The following is a 16,808-nucleotide window of genomic DNA, read 5'->3' as shown; positions in this document are numbered from 1 at the left end:
CAGAATAAGAAAGACAGGCATCAAGGCCTAACAAAAACAGCACCACTTGAAATATAACGCCAAAAGATAGCTCTCCTGAAACACATTATCCTTCAACTAAATAGTCCTAAAATTTTATTTTAATTCATTGCCAAGACAACCACCTCCTCAGTTTTCCAGAGGTGGTGATTCTCATGACAGGTTTTTCAAAGCATGGGCAACTGCAACAGCCAGTGCTTCACAGTCAAGAAATCTGTCAAATGCAATTGAGAACCTCACATCAAATTCTTTGATATTTCAGAGAAGTCACCTGCTAACGCTGACATGAAAAGAAGAAGTATTAGGTATTCGAGGAAAGAAGATCACAAATTGCTTTACTAACTTCCCCATCTTTCCTTGAAAGCTCACCAAATCTGAAAGCTCTTTTTGCTCTGAATATTCATGAAGAAATACCACAACACACTGAAGTGCAATAACATAAAGCTTGTTTTGCTGGCCTTACAAAAAAAAAAAAAAAAAAAACACTTTCTGAACTTAATGGAGTGAGGGAAGGTGTCTATTAATATTATTGTAATTTTTCCTAGTAGATAAAGTTTGCATTTCACCTTTCTTAAGTACTGCATGCGTAATATAATCCAGCTCAAATTTAATATTGTTCTTTTTCAGAAATAAGAAAGCTCAAATTATTGTCAAATAAGAGCAGAAAGTACAATGTGACATGCACTGTTGAGACTCAAGTCACAAGTTCACCCTGCATATTACAAAGGATCTATTAAATGCCACACACCACATCAATTAGGAAGGGTTTATCTGACCAAGTGAGAAAAATCATCCTTAAGAAATTCAACATTTAAATGGAAAAAAAAAAGTGTACTCACGTGTAAACATTGTAAGAAACCACGGAATAGCATAGAGCTGCAAAAGGTGGGGGATGGCAGGAGAGAAGAGAACAAAAAGCATGTTTTATTAAGATCTAAATTTTTTGCTTAGGTCAACTGTTAATTGCATTAAAAATTGCAAAGCTTCCCATTAACACATTTAAAATAAGAAATAACTGCAGTGGCAAAACCACTATGATAGAACATTTAGTCACCAAAAGCAGCTCTTTCCACCCCTAAGTCACCATTCTCATTTCTTCCACAGTATTGTTTCGTGATTCTGTGGTGAAAACAAGGACCATCAGCATTGTGGTCAGCTGCTCCTTTAAACTGCCACAGTTCTCCCCTTACATTATATGCTGCTAAATAAAAACTAGTGAAGGGTACCTGAACAAGGATAAAACAACTTGATTCAAGATATCTTTTTGACTTAGGAAAAAATTGTTTTTTATTATGAATAAGTAAAAGGGTAAATCACAGCTTCCAACAGAAAAAGGAATGGTATCTACATTTTTTGCTCATGTTGGCATGTACTAAATTATATACATCTCACTGAAAGGAAGTAACAAATTTAATTCTCCAAAGTCACTCAAGCATACAATGCCTGTTACCAACAACTTATGCATTTACGTGGTTTTAAGATGACCTTTAAGGGTATGTGTCATCTGAAGAATTTGAGGCTGCACTTATATTACTCTGAGACTAACTTCTGCTGCTGTAATGGCTACAGAAAACCTTCTAGCTTCTGCAAGCTTTCAGTCAGAACACCTACAACATCATATGCAAAAGATTAGGAATATATTAGAATACATAGTCATTTGTGACGCCTTCAGAGTTTCTTAATCTTTAATGAAGTATTTAGTGGGTTGAAAGCAACAGAATCTATTTTCATGAAACATCACTCTACAGAAAGTCCCAACACATTAGGAATGCAAGAGCAAGTCTATCTTTGTTAAATTTTATTCAGCTGCGCAGCTCATGTGCTCTGTTTTCCATTTCTAAAGATTTATAGTTATATATAAAGCTTAATATATTACTTTTTAGCTCATAAAAAGTGCAAATTAGTACTCCTATTAAGTCTGCCCTGAAAGTAAGCAAATGAGCAGCAGAAAATATAATCTATACTATGTTAATAAATGACTACTTATTCCATCAACTCCTAACTGGATTGTGGCACTGATGAAATGATGCACACATATGCAGAAAGATTCCCTAGCACAGCTCTCTGAATTTGAGTTCCACACCTTCACATGAGTATCTAATAGCATCTAAATTGTACTACCCATAGAACTAAAAGCTATGATGAACAGACTTTGCTTAGCATACAATCTCCCAATTGATTTTAAGGGTTCAAAAACAAACAAACAAACCCAAAAACCTCACACAATATGCCATTATTTCAGATTCATTATACACTCCTATTTCCCTGAGTACATCTCTGCAGTGCTTTCAGTATACGTCTATCTGTGGAATAACACCCTGTTCCCTGAAACATGCCCTGTGATGTTTGTGATCAACAAATTCCTGTTTACCTGCTTATCTGTATGTATTATACTGCTTTCCATACAGCAGAAAAATAAGCCTGAGGTTCCTCTTCTCATACATATGATTACAATGTTTTACCCTAAGCAGCTCCATGCTTACTCCTAATTTCACACACAGACATCTGTATCTCGAATGCATATGGAAAAATACAAGACCAGCCACCAAAACTGGAATAGTGAAGATATTATTGGAAGGTAACTACAAGGCAAAGCACTGCTTCACTCTAAATCATCTTCACTAAACCTACCAATGGTAACATTAAAAGTAAGTCAAACTATTTAAGTTAGACGGTATCAGGTAAATATTTTTTCAAGAGATTTTCTTCTCTTATTTTCAAAAATATAATATTCTATGATAAAGAGGTCTATGATAAGGAGGTCTAGGCAAACCTGATGAGGTTGTGGTTAATATGGCTGAGTAAGCAGAGACAACATTAGTATTAATATTTCACCATGCAATTCAAACTGAAAAACAAAGATGAGAAAAAGAACTGCAATGACTTGAAGTCTTCAAATAAACAGGATACTAAATATTTTTAGCTAAATGACTGCATTTTTAATATATTATTAGTACATACTGCCCTCTAGCAATCATTAGCTAGAACAGCATTTTGCCATGCTTCTGTAATAAAAAAGAGGTTTCCAACCCTTTACTACAGAACCACGACACATAACAAGGTTGTGACTTTTATTCACACTTAACATTACATATGTTTCCTAACTACACTGAGCTTTTTAAAGCAGCATTTGAACTACCGGAACAGCCTGGGAATAAGTCACATTAAAATGAAAGCCTTTAAAGTCAATACTTCATTTTTTAGAGTGACCTTAAGATCAGCAATACTGTAATTACCATTTTACTCTGCTAGTAATATACGAGTTCTTTGGTACTTTCAATTAAGTACCAGGACATCTCTTAGATATGAAGAACAACTTGAATAAAACCATCACTTTTTTTTTTCTAGTTAAAAGTCAAATTTCTTCTCCTTTCACTTTGTTTCATTCTCAGTTTTTCCATTAACCCTAGCTGAAGCTCCTTCTCCAATAGTGTGCTGCTATGACAAACTGCCCAAAACAAGAGCTTGAAGACTTAGTTCAGTGTTTTTCAACAGGGTGAAGTTAGGTAATAACTATAGGAGAACAGTCTATTTCTGAACTAGAAACTCAAACCTCCTGGAAAGATAGACTCAAATCTTGATGAAATCCTTTTCCATGAGAAATTACTGCTATTTCTGCCTGCATTATTTCATTCTTTGAATCCTCCTCTGGAAGATGAGCTTTACATGTTTTTGTCTATAGAAGATGAGATTTCTGCTGTAAAGGCAATAGTTTCAGAAACATTCAGGTTGAGAGGCTTTTGTTCCTAAAGATATTTCAGAAGAGCAAGCAAGGCAAAAATGCGTACTAGTTTTTGTTGGAGGAGATCCTAGGGAGCACTAAGAAATAAACACAAGCCTCTTACTCTTTTGAAAGTTTGTAACAATAATGTGGCTGACTTGTACAATCCAGGAGCACCTTATGAACACCATAAGAAAGCCACAGTGAAACCAAGCATGTGGTTTCAGGACCAAGTAAACTACTTAATATTGAAGATCTGAATTTCCAAAGCACGGAAGATGACAACATACTTCATGTTTGCTATGTGAGCACATAACATTAAGTTTACTACGTATCTATAAGGAATAAAACACTCTTCATTTCATTGAAGGGTTCTGCCTTCAAAATGCATGCACACATACCTCAAGCCTATTAGATAATCCTATGTTCAACTGCTACAGAAAGGCACACAAATGTTTTGATGCCTAGGGATGCCAAAGTAATGCAATTTGAGACCAATTTCTAAATATAGATTCTACCCACCTACATGCACCTACACAGAATTTGAAGAATGATCACTTTTCTTGCAAGATCAAAATACAAGCAAAAAATCTCTCCTCTACATTCACCACTGACAGTAACAGAAGAGACAAATGGAGACGAAGTACTTCAATCATGAGATTTTCAACGCTCAGTTAGATGAAGGCTTATTAACAGTGTCTTCTGCATATCACCAAAGCAAAACTAAGCCTGAGACAGCAGATTATTAAGCAACTGCAACCAGACTTTGTCATCTCTTTTACAGGCCTGCTAACAACTGTGCCTAGCATCCATACTAGGCAGGTGAAAGCTATTTACAATAATTTATGCCTACAGCTACCCTTTCAGTAAAGTAGCATTTTTTCCTTCAGTTTAAAATAGTCTTCTTTTTATGAGAGAATTATTCAGTAGAATATAGAACAGATGCTATAAAATATTATAAAGAGCGGTGGAGATTATCAACTTAAGGAGAGCAAGCAAAGAACTAAGAGATTCACCATACGTATCTCTCTATTTACATGTAAATCACGCAAGTCACTGCAATGTACTTAATCCAGGCACCACATCAGCTAACAATATTCACAATTATTGGAGTTTCAGCACTGTTCAATATTCTGAGAGCTACATGACCCAAAGCAAATGGGAAGGGTGCCAGGAAATACAATCTTTTCTGCAGCAGGAGCCTGCATTTCGATGATGAAAGATTAATCAGAGTTTACTTTGATAGGATTAGTACTCAAGCACAAAACTCTGGTTCAGATCTCATTACTGAAGTGCATATCCTTCACCTTGATGGATTCTGCGCGGTTAGAGGTACAAAAAACCTCTTCCAATAATCTGGAAGGCAAAACAACTTTTCTTTTTTAATGACAGGATTTAGAAAGGACAACTTCTCTTCAGAGATTACTGTTAATTTTAGAATTAGCGATGGTATTCAAATGCAAAATTTTTCATTTTTTGTTTTTAAACATACCCCTGTTTTGTAATTATTTGCTGCATGACCTACTCATATCCCCTTCTAGGCTGTAACACTTAAGAGACAAGGCTCACGTTTGACTACACACTGTCCAATGACTACCATAAAATCAAAAAAATACAAAAAAGTGATTTTTAAGCTCTCCCATCTGACTTACATTTTGAGAGTTTATTAGAGCAAATAAATATCAGGTGCATTTAAATGGTGATGCTGCAAACTTGGTTCTCCCCCAGTAACTTACCCATGTCCTTTATCTTGTCCTCAAATTTATAGGTTTTCAGCATGTGAATATCCCCCCATTTCCCCACCAGTCTCTCACCTTCAGCCCTTTCCTCTTCAGATGTGGATTATTAGCAATACATGCAGCTTCTAAACATCTCAGATAATATCGCAATACACTGGGTTTTACTTTTGCTTATTTAATGCCACAGTATCTTCTTCTACATTTATATTATAAATATTATTAAGAAGGCCTTTAGAAGTGAAAGGTATATACTTTTTTTTTTTTTCCATTACAATCTCTGTAAACAGTACCAATGAGCATCTGCCCATTCTGAAGTAAATTTACCCAGGAAATGCATGCGACAAATGATTTTCATAGCCTTGCCCTTCCCACTTGAGAGAGTATTATGGTGGCTTTCTAAACTATACATGGCTCTAAACGAAGGATAAAAAACTTTCCCTGTTTATGGTAATAGATAGAAGTGGGGCCCTACAAAGAAGGCCCTGTTTTATTTTTTTCATTATAGATCTCTCTACTACATTTTGGACACGACTACAGTTTTCATTTTTCTCCATCTTGTAGACTACAATGAAAGGACAAAACTTGCATACAAGCTATGCTCTTTCCAATGTTTCTGATAGATTCCAACAAGTGATTGCTAAGCATTTTCCAGAATCTGACATATCTACAGATAAACCATCACTTGCACATGCTTTTTGTATTATTTGCAAATTAGTGTGTCTTTGGGTTAATCAACAGCATTTTATTAGATGGTAGAAAAATTTCTATTAGCCATTCTCAGCCACATTCTTTTTTGTATACTAGTTCAGATTTTAAAAACAAATTTCATACATATTTTAAGATCAATCTAAGTTAAAACAACTCATTAGCGGTATTTTTATTGTGCGTATCTAAAGGTATCTGAGGTATCTAAAACAATAATAAAAACATAACCATTTTAACAGCATATCCAGAAAATCTCATTAATAAGCAAATCTCCAGGTAAAATGCTGCCAAGACAATTTTGAAAAGCATCCCACACCCTAACTGTCCTAATTTTTCCTTCTTTTACTTTGAGCAATATTTATAAGAATGCTCAGCACTTACATCGGGAATAAAACCAATTTCATTAAGGTGGTTGCTCAGCTCCGGATCATGGAATGCAATCATCTGAGAAAACACCGTTAGGTACTCTGAAATAACAAACAAATTCAAGATCACTGTCAAAACCCAGCACATCCTGTTGTTTTGTGTTGCAGCTGTAGGAAAGAAAGGACACATTCTTGAAACAAAAGAAAACAGCAAATTAATACCACCACCGTCCTCCTTGTCACTATTGTATTCAAAACAGAGCAAGAAACACACCTCTCATTTTCCTTAATATTTCTCAGTTTGTATTTTCAGCAATGATTTGCTTGATTCACAATTAGGTTGTGATTTATACTTGTATTGCAAAATTAAAGACTTCGTATGAATACAAACAAGATATCGATGGAAGCAAGTTAGAACAAGAACGTTCCAAGAATTTTAAGACCCAAACTGAGTGAAATACTCCTTGACTGCAACAATTGTATTTATTTTCAATAGTTAAATTTTGTCATCTAGAAGTTGATGAGGTTTTAAGGTAGCATTTGCATCACCAGTAACCTCTTAAATTGTCTCTTCTGGAATAGAGGAGACATTGCAAAAGATGAAATGTAATAGATCTTCAGCATAGCACATCATGCTGAAGGGTACAATTTAATTAAGTTGTCTAATTAACACTTGCTTTTAATTGGAACAGAAACAGACAACAGAACAGAGACACCAACAGACTTCTCTATTTGTTCTAACCCTCTCTTAGTTTTGTTCCTATTGTCATATGCCTTGTTAGAAGGAAGATGAAGAGTCAGTAACACTGCAATTTCGTAACAGATGGCAATTGCTTTTTCTCTATGCTCTCAAGCACAGAGTAATTGGGGCCCAGACAGCAAGCTGAGTGAAGGAAGACAGACAGGGAATGTTACTCTGTTCCCAGTTTTGAACGTGCAAAGTTAAGAACAATCATTCTGTAGAATAATCATATTAGGATTAGAAATGCCAAAAGCTGTGAATTCTATCTCAAGAGGACTGATAAACAATATTCTCATTGTAAGAACACAAAGGAAACAAGTCAGACCTACTGCAAATTATACTTGAAGGAAAAAGATGCCCAAGCTTTCAAGGTAAGTTACAGTAAACATTAGGAACCCTTGAACCGCCTTCAGAATTTTACATCCACTTAAACTTGCTTTAAGTTGGAAAGATAAAGCAACAGTATACCGAACCTCTAAGGTATTACTGCCTTGGGAATCAGGCATCTCAGGAGTGCCAGCCTCTTCCCTTTGATACTGCATCTCTGTCATATCACAGATGTCCTGGCAGGATCCTGCTGTGCAGTTAAGTGGGTAAACAGACCCATGCTAAGTTCTGTGTCACCAAGGCCAGACTACTTCAGAGCTATTTACATCTCTCTCCAGGATGTTATCTCAATCTCTAGACAAAGAAATTCTTATTTATGTGCACACAGGTTATGGATTCTGTATCTTAAATGCATACCTCAACACATGCTGATCCTAAATGAAATAATTAAAACCTTGCATCTATAAGGCAAACTTCATTCTCAGTTATATCCTCATAAAATAGCCAGTAATAAGAAGTCAATTATAGCAAACCAGTAATTCTACACAATCTTGCACATTCATCTGTGCACGGATGAAACAACTTCACAACGAGTTTCTCAGAAGCATGCTTATTTTAACATGAAAATTCATGTCCGTGCTCATTCTTTACAGCTATATTACAAGGCTGACAAATGCCACCTTTATTTTACTAGACTGTCTCATGAAATATAATTACTGTGTGGGATTATATGCTATTTTAAGGTGTCTTTAATAAAGACACAGAAGCCTTCACAGAAGCATTATCACTTGTGTTCAGCCAAGTGCTGTCAGCTAAAATTTCATTAAAATATGTTTTTTGTTGTTGTTTTGCTTTGCACAATTGTATGTTCTATATCCAAATACCTTTGGCTGCTCTTGTTCCCTATATCATGTGAAAAAATACATCTGATATGCTTAGGAAAACCACACATCTATCTTAATTGTTTAGGACTGGCTCAGATATGAGCATTTTGAACTTTGTAATTCAAACAATTCCTTCTCTCAGCCTCTATACAGACGACACAAAGCAGCTAAAATTGCAGTAAGCAATCAAGTGATGCATTCCTGACACTGTCTTTCAACCCAGTAAAGGTGGAAAATTATAGAAAAAAAAAATCCTTCAATTGTGTATATACTTTGTTGTTTGACAGAAGTCCCAAGAAAGGATCAAATCAGAATACTGGAAGAATCATATGAGGTCCAGATGACCACAGATGCTGCAAAGTGACTCAAAAATGCCTACACTACTTTATTTTACAGAATCCCACTGAACTATATTTCTCACATCAGCTGATATTTTTGTAAAGTACTGTGGGAGTAACAGTAGGGAACCTCTGGAGAGCAAAATTATTACTACTTATGTAAGAACATACTCCCCTGAGAAAAGCCCTTACCAAGTTATTAATCTTAATGTCTGAAGGAGTTGGCTCCAATGGACCATCTGATATAATACACTTACTCTTTTCATCTTCAGACTTTTTCCCTCCTTTTTTCTTCTTACTTCACAGAAGAAAAAAAAGGTATACAAACATGAATCACTTTTTCAAACTATTCCTTATTTTACATAGCCAGTTCATAATGTCTGTATTAGGTTCAGCTGGGACAGAATTCCATTTTTTCAGAGTCTGGTATGATGCTATGTTTTGGTTCTAGGAAAAAGGCAGTGTTGATAACACAGGGATGTTTATAGTTGCTGCTAACCAGTACTGTATGGAGCCAAGGCTGCTCTTACAGAAGGGCCAAGGAACTGGGAGGGAAGAGAATCAGGATAGCTGACTTAAACTGACCAATGGGATATTCCACACTGTATGATGTCACGTGGAAGCAGTTTTGAAGGGAGTGGGATTTCACCTCACTCTCTTCCGTTGCTCAGGGGGCTACCTGGGCATCAGCTGGGGGGTGTTGAGCAATTGTCTGTGCATCATTTGTTATATACCTCCATTTGTAGAACAGTTATGACTATAGCTATAGCTGTTCTTTCTTTTATCTTAGTTTCATCTCAACCTATGAGTTCTACTTTGTTTCATTTTTTTTTTTCCCCCCAGTTCTCTCCCCCTTCCCACTGGGAAGGGTGAGGAGTGAATGAATGACTGTGTGGTGCTTAGCCACCTTCTGGCTTAAACCACAATAGTGTCTCATCTGGAGTCTGTTATATAGAAAGTCTCCTATGTTCACTCCTCATCTTAATTCTCTCTCTACTACACAGTATGTTAACTGCTTTTATGTCTAACAATATTTGGTTGACCAGTTCTTAATTTCTTTTTTCTTTTTAAAGACAAAGAAATAGCAGATACTTTGTCTAAGTTAAGAAGTTTCACAAGTTATATACAAAAGAGAATTTCTGAAAGTCACTATTTGATAACATTCTACACTGCTTTTCAAACAGATTCTTTCAGTTTTTAAAAATAGTTACAAGACAAATTAACTAATCAACATGGATAGTAGTAAGGTGGGTTAACAGTTCCAGACAACTCCTTCATTGTATCTTCCTGAAATGTACAATTAATTTTTAGGCAGAACAGACATTTACCTCCCAGTAATTGTGTGAATTTCTCTGAGACACCAGCAGAGCTGTTGAAGACCCAAATACATAACATTTTTCCTCATGGATATCCAAAATCTGTCTTGTATTCTCTTCAGTAAGAATTTCCTCTCAGGTCTCTAAGTAACTGAATGTCAATTTCGGAGGAGTTTCTAGTTTGTACTGCTCCTGCTCTTTACTGTCCCTCATTGTAAAGATAGCTCCTGTAACATTCATGTGATTAATGTCATGATGTTCAGTTTTTAATCATATAACACAGTAAGAATCTTTTCCTCATCTTACAACTTTGCATAATCAATTGATGCTCAACTTGGAACCTACATGGATCCTTTTTTCCACCTCCCTGTGCAAATAGCATTTTTCTAAGCCCAAGCCTTTACCTGTTAATCTTGTTCCCACTTTCCTTGCACAGTTGCTGGTGTTTTTTGCTGTTTTGTTTGTTTGTTTGTTTAATCTCACATAAACCTTCTGAAAGACATAGGTGAATAGTTCGACAGCAAGTTCCTAACTTATAACCACATTAAAAAGTATATTTATAAATGCAGACTTAATTCTACTCCTCTTAGAACTAATAAAAAATTAAAGGCATTTGCTTACCTTGGATAACATGAGAATTATCCTTCAGAAAGAAGTTATACAAATACTTTGGTATAAAAGCAGACATGCAGGCATATGCCAGAGCTGAAAAAAATAGAAAAAACAGATGCAGAGATAGAAATACAAGTACACCTAAAAGTGCTTATTATTAAGCAGATAAAAGGCACACATTTTAAAATCAATCCATAAAGAAAAACGATTGAAAAGGAACATAAAAAATGCACAATCCTCTTTAATGAATTTTAAAAGCTTCTATTATCACTTAAGTAAACAAGACAAATCTGGTTGGATGCTCTTTGTTCCCAGTTTCTTTCCGTAATTCTTAGTGACAAAGCCATAGTGATGTTTGTATCAAAAAGGGAAGGTCCCTGATGGAACAAAGGTTTAGAAGGTATAGTTTCAGACAACTGCATTGTTGCATTCTTCTGTTTTCTCCCATAGAATTTAGACCCAGTTTACACCCCATGAGACTCTCAGCTGGTCTCCTTCTTCAGCTCAGAGTCTGAAGACGACAGAATTCACAGGAAAACAACAGTGGAATACTACTACAACATTTCTCAGCAGCTCCTCACATACACACCATGTAGAGATTAGAGGGTCGGAACATAATGTTTACCCCTTTATTAATTCCTGGGAATTTGGCTGAGAGATAGCCTACCTATTTTAATACAACCCTTAGCCATGTTGTTAGACCATGGATTTGACGAGAAGCCTTAGTAAGAGACAGAATAGAAATTGTCATAAATTGTTTATCATTTTGGAAATGATAAGCAAAGGGTCATATTTATAGCATTCATTATAAATGAATTCCAGTTTGCAACTTTTCTGGCATCGAAACCACAATTATCTGAGCCAGATGTATTCAATTAAATTAGTAAACCAGGACACAAGGAATTGCATTTTTCACTATCATACTTTGCTTCAATAAGGAAAAAAAAACAGGTTACAGAATCAAACCATACGGGTGTGTTCAGGAGCAAGAAAAACCTGTTGATAGAAATACGTAAAGGTGCACAGTAGGCACACAGTAAGAGTTACTGTCCTGAGAAACCAGCTCTCACCCACACGTGTTATGAAAAAGTTGTGTACAAGAAAAGAGGAAGTTGGACTAGGTCAGTTCTGAAGGAATCACAGTTGAAAGCTGGTCTGATTAGCTTTTAGGCACTTAAGACCAACACCAACTTTTCTGAATACTGCTCATCTGTACAGTTAATGGTTATGATAGGTTAACAAAAAAATACATTCACATTACAAAAGGCTAACCCACAGCTTCACTGAGAAGCAAAAGTACTAGATATGCATTTCTTGTTTTTCTATAGCTATTTGTGACCACCTCTTTTGAGTTATGGCAAAAACAGCTTCAAAATTCCTTTTTAGTTAAAGAAAGTTTCCATCTATATGTGGTGCACAAATATCTGCAGACAACTAGACAAACAGATTGTCCTTCCCCTCACTCCCAGCAGAAAAAAGTACTCACCTTCATTGTTAAAATTCAAGTATAGGAATGGTGCACAAAGAGAATCGAGACCTAAAGAGGGAAGAGCCATGAAGAAATGTCATGAACATCTCATTTACTGAATTTGTCTTATTCAACATAATAACTTAACCATGGCATTTTGCACACTTTTATAACACCTGCAATGTCAGGCTTCACACAATGCTGAGAACAAGTATGAGATCAACACATGGAAATAAAGAGGATTTAAACTTGCTAAAATGATAGTGCTGAATTGACTATTCCGTCATGGTTTTCAAGAAATCCAGTTTATAGACCTATGAAATTGCCCAGTAACTTCTGCAACATTGCCTTTGAACTGATCAGCAAAAAGAAACAGACTGTTTTTTTTAAATGAAGTGATCAAAACTTCTGAAGAGCATATGAAAGAGGCAGTCGATTTGGCATTACAAATTGAATATAAATTATTAGGAGCTAAATTTGCAGTAATTCACATATTCATTCTTCAAAAGAAAGGAAAAGAAAGTCCTCCAAATAAGATTTTTGTTTTGTTGTTTTTTTTTTTTTAGACAGAGCTTTCCCATTAATATCTGACCTTGCTAATTACTCAAACCCACCTTGCCAGTAGACCAAGTCAGGATGGGAAACAACCCAGGCCTTCAATACCCGTCTAAACTTTGCATGACCCTCTGGTGATGACAGCAATTCATCATACTGATGGCAACGAGGAATATCAACTTCAATCTGTATCACAGCCAAACACAGAATATAGAGAGAAACCAGGGTAAATGAAATAGTACTACAGCAATTGTGTAATAATAGAGGTGGAAGTGGTGGAAGTTAGCCAGACAACTGAAGTCAGATCATCATCAAAATCACAATCTGTTTCTCCCATCACTCTCAGATCAGTAACTGAAAGGGGACAGGGCTCCAACAGCTGCTTTTAAAAAAATAAAAGCAGACATTCTAAAAACAAAACAACAGCAGATTACAACTACCGTATTTTCTAATTCAACTTCTGGGCTAATTTCAGGTGCTAGAACCACTTTTTTTCTACAGGATAATATAATCAGAGACTTCAGAAAGCTTGATGGAATCTATTTAAATAAGCCATCTGATGGAACAGCTGATCTTTGTGAAGATTATTTACATTTGATAATACTTCTTGGAGAATTTAATTGCTCAAGAACCCATTTCTGTACAGTTTATCTTACTGTGCAGAATGTCAGGGTACTTGATGCTATCTGGCATCAGGTCCAAGAGGCACAAAAAAGAATTGATGAAATCAGAACTTTTAACAACACATTAATAATACTGCTCATTATACTGTTTGCTGTTGCAACAGAAACATGATTCTGAAGTAAAAGATTTTTGCTCATCAGGGGTTATAACCTACTTTGAGTTAAATTAATGGTCCCAATCTGTTTTGCAAGATTCTTGCAACAGCATGAGAAAGCTTAGAGGGCAGGGGAAACCGAGTATTATCAACCATATCTGTTGTAGTAGATGAAATGACACCCACTGGTTGAAAAGATCTTTGCGTTAGTTCAGGCAACAGTATTTGGTAGAAAAAACTGGAAGTCTTACTTGTCTGTCTGTAGGAATCGGTGTGTCTTTATCAATGGCATCGTATTTTGCTTGAATGGCACCCTAAATGTAGAAGAATATTTTAAAATAGAAAGCCTTTACTAACATAACAACGTATTGTAACATACGTATATGCACATACCTATATACAAATGCTGTTTTTAATCAAATGCTCTGGCTATCAACTTTTTTTCTGAAAATATATTTTAGTGTATTTCCCAAACACAGAGAATTTCCCAATGCTGACTTTCAACAAATTCTTCTTCATTCTGTGTAACCCAGGATATATAAAACTTTCAATGGTATTCCCACTATCTTCAGTCACTTTCTCTGGTTTATAAAGGAAGGAATACACCTGATCCAGTTTTCCATTTTTTAGTTAACTGAAACTTCCAATTTAAATTCAAAATATACCTCTGTCGCTGTCAAGTTGCTTTCAGCATCATCTGTGTAAAGGCTGCCTATTAATTAGTACTGATACTACCAACATATGCTACTCTTGAATAGCTAATTGCCTAAATACCAAGGCAAGTATTCTGACAAGTGCATCTTAATGTTATGGGACTACCCTCATTGTACAGATACTAAGTTGACGAAGAAAGTGAACTCACTCACCTCCCAGGTGAGGGGCCAGGATACACTCTTGACCACCAGTTACTCTTTTCCTTACAGCTTTTTTTGTCATATGATAAGATACTCAGAAGATCATATCCTAAGTTACATCCTAAAACTCAGGATGTGTAACCTGTAAGAACCTCTTAGCTGCACTACTGAGGACTGCAAGCAGAACAGATGAAAGAGTTGGGTTGTCAAGCAATTGATGTCAAGTAAGAGGTGCCCCCATTTCTAGGACAGTTTCAAGGACAGTCCTTTCCAGTTCTTTGTCCAGAAGGATTACATTTCATTTATTTTTTCTCCAATCTTTGGAAAACATGTATTGAATAGTAGTTGAAATAAAATACATTTGCTGCGCTTTACACTATTTAAGCCAGCTTTTGCATATTGGGGCAGGAGGACTGTAACTGCATTTGTGAAAAATAATTTAAAAAAATTAAGCAGCAGTTGTATTTCAACATTGTAGCAAAATTTTGGGGTTTGTGCACTATTTTTCTAGCCCATAATCAAAATTAAATATAAAGGCATTCAAAGCCAATATTCTTTGATACCAAATAATGTTAGAATGAAGAATGAGTCTGAATATTGTTTTAGTTCATAAGATTTCATGCATCCTTTTGTTTAAATTTGCACTAAATCTAATGCCAAAATTTCACCATCTTTCCAGCTTCCCTGTCCATTCTATTACTACTCAATTCCTTCCTCAGTCAATACTGGAATTTCTGCAAATGGCCTCCAATCACCCTTACCTCAACACCCAACAGAGCAGCCCAGGTTATGCCTCTCAGGAGAGGAGGGATGTCAACTCTGGCTTCTTTCCAGATCTGGTTTTTCTTATATGGGTAGGCCTTCCAAAAGAAGAGATTAATATCAAAAACATTACCATGTAGCTGGAACAAATCTAATCCCAACTCTGGGAAGGTAGTTTCCCCAGAGGAAAAATTTTGTTTTGTATCAAGCAAGTTTCATTCCTAACGGGAAGTCCTAGATGGCGGATGACTGTTAGATATTGAAATACCCACTGCTCCACACAAATGCATTCATATGCTTTGGTATATACTGAACATATAAATGTAGCAAACCAAATCATTAAAACTGGTGTGTTTTTTTCATTACATATTTCTTATCATCATATATATCAAACATTCTTTTGTTTGACATTTCTAGCTTATGCTTCCCTAAGTACTGCAGCAATTAAGACACCAGCTCTCTTTCATTCCTAACCAAGAATTCATCTTTCTCCATACACGCAGATTAAGGTTTTGTATTTTTACCCCCTTAGTATAAAACCCACATCTCTATCATGGCGTCATTACAGTAAATAGTGGTATTGCTTTAAGAACCTTACTGCTTGGAAATGCAGAAATGATGCTGGTATATTTATACCTACAATAGATTAATTAGGAATAAAGGATGCAGAATTAGTTTCTTGAGTAAATAACAGTTATTAGCAGCAGCTCTCATATTTTAACTCTCTTACACTTTTGTAAGAATTCCCCCCCCCTCTCCACTGCATCTCTGCTTCCTTTTTCAACTACTTCATCCTTCAAATACCCTCTAATTAGCAAACCAAATCCAATTAACCAGCATCAGAGAGATCTCATACCTTCAACAGCCTGTCAAACAGAACAATTCTGTTTAGCTGATACTCTGTGTCCCTCTCCCGGATGATCAGAGGTAGATTGGCAGCTGCAGACAGCTCACTACTGCTATTTGAATGAGGTAAAGTTGACTGGCTAGAAAAAGAATTAGGATAGTAGTAGTAAAGAGGAAAACATACAATTCAAAGTACAAAATAAATATTCAGCAATGCCTTTTTGAATCAGAAGTATAAATGGATCATTTTAAATATTCAGCACAAACAACTGATTCACAGCACAGGGAAAAAGGTTAAAAACTTCAGTTTGGGTTCAGGGCCCTAAATTCACCATTGCAGAGCACCTATCATCTCTCACTGATTTTAAGGGCCAAACAAGGACACATAATGTTCGCTCTTGGAAGACAGCTGTTTAGCTGTGCATTGTGCTACTCAAAACTAACACTGCAACATTTGGTCACTTAGATGGGTACAAATCTACACACACTTACTCATCTTCAAGTAATGGATAAAACGCTTCCCCACCAACATCTTTCAGTCTCTGAAATGAAGAATAATGACAATTTATTATCAGAATGCTGCTCAGAATTCATGTGAAAATATTTAGTGGAATCTGAAAACAATTAATTTGCAATTCACTTCTAAGTTTAATAGTTCACCCTGACACCTGTCTAAGCATTAGCTCAGTTCTCAATCAATAAAGAAACATACAACTTTTAAGTCTAGGAAGTTTTCCTAGTACAGACTATCTTATTTTCTTTTCTTAAGACTTAGTGG

At 35.8% G+C, this 16,808-nt stretch overlaps 1 protein-coding gene across 3 annotated transcripts in view; it reads right to left on the bottom strand.

The window, feature by feature from the left end:
* Positions 1-16,808, bottom strand: part of TBCK (TBC1 domain containing kinase) — a 94,691-nt gene that overhangs the window by 41,917 nt on the left and 35,966 nt on the right. For all 3 annotated transcript variants that reach the window (NM_001012577.2, NM_001396974.1, XM_025149626.3), the window contains exons 13-21: positions 16,523-16,572; positions 16,041-16,170; positions 15,184-15,282; positions 13,820-13,882; positions 12,850-12,976; positions 12,254-12,304; positions 10,777-10,860; positions 6,565-6,650; positions 858-894 (exon numbers count right to left, since the gene is read on the bottom strand). In NM_001012577.2, the coding sequence (NP_001012595.2) occupies positions 858-894; positions 6,565-6,650; positions 10,777-10,860; positions 12,254-12,304; positions 12,850-12,976; positions 13,820-13,882; positions 15,184-15,282; positions 16,041-16,170; positions 16,523-16,572 (727 nt within the window). The remainder of the gene's footprint in view (positions 1-857; positions 895-6,564; positions 6,651-10,776; positions 10,861-12,253; positions 12,305-12,849; positions 12,977-13,819; positions 13,883-15,183; positions 15,283-16,040; positions 16,171-16,522; positions 16,573-16,808) is intronic.

The sequence above is a fragment of the Gallus gallus genome, chromosome 4, assembly GCF_016699485.2.
Source record: "Gallus gallus isolate bGalGal1 chromosome 4, bGalGal1.mat.broiler.GRCg7b, whole genome shotgun sequence".
NCBI lineage: Eukaryota > Metazoa > Chordata > Aves > Galliformes > Phasianidae > Gallus > Gallus gallus.
The sequence above is the reverse complement of the archived record's forward strand: the minus strand, read 5'-3'. Positions and strand labels throughout refer to the sequence as shown.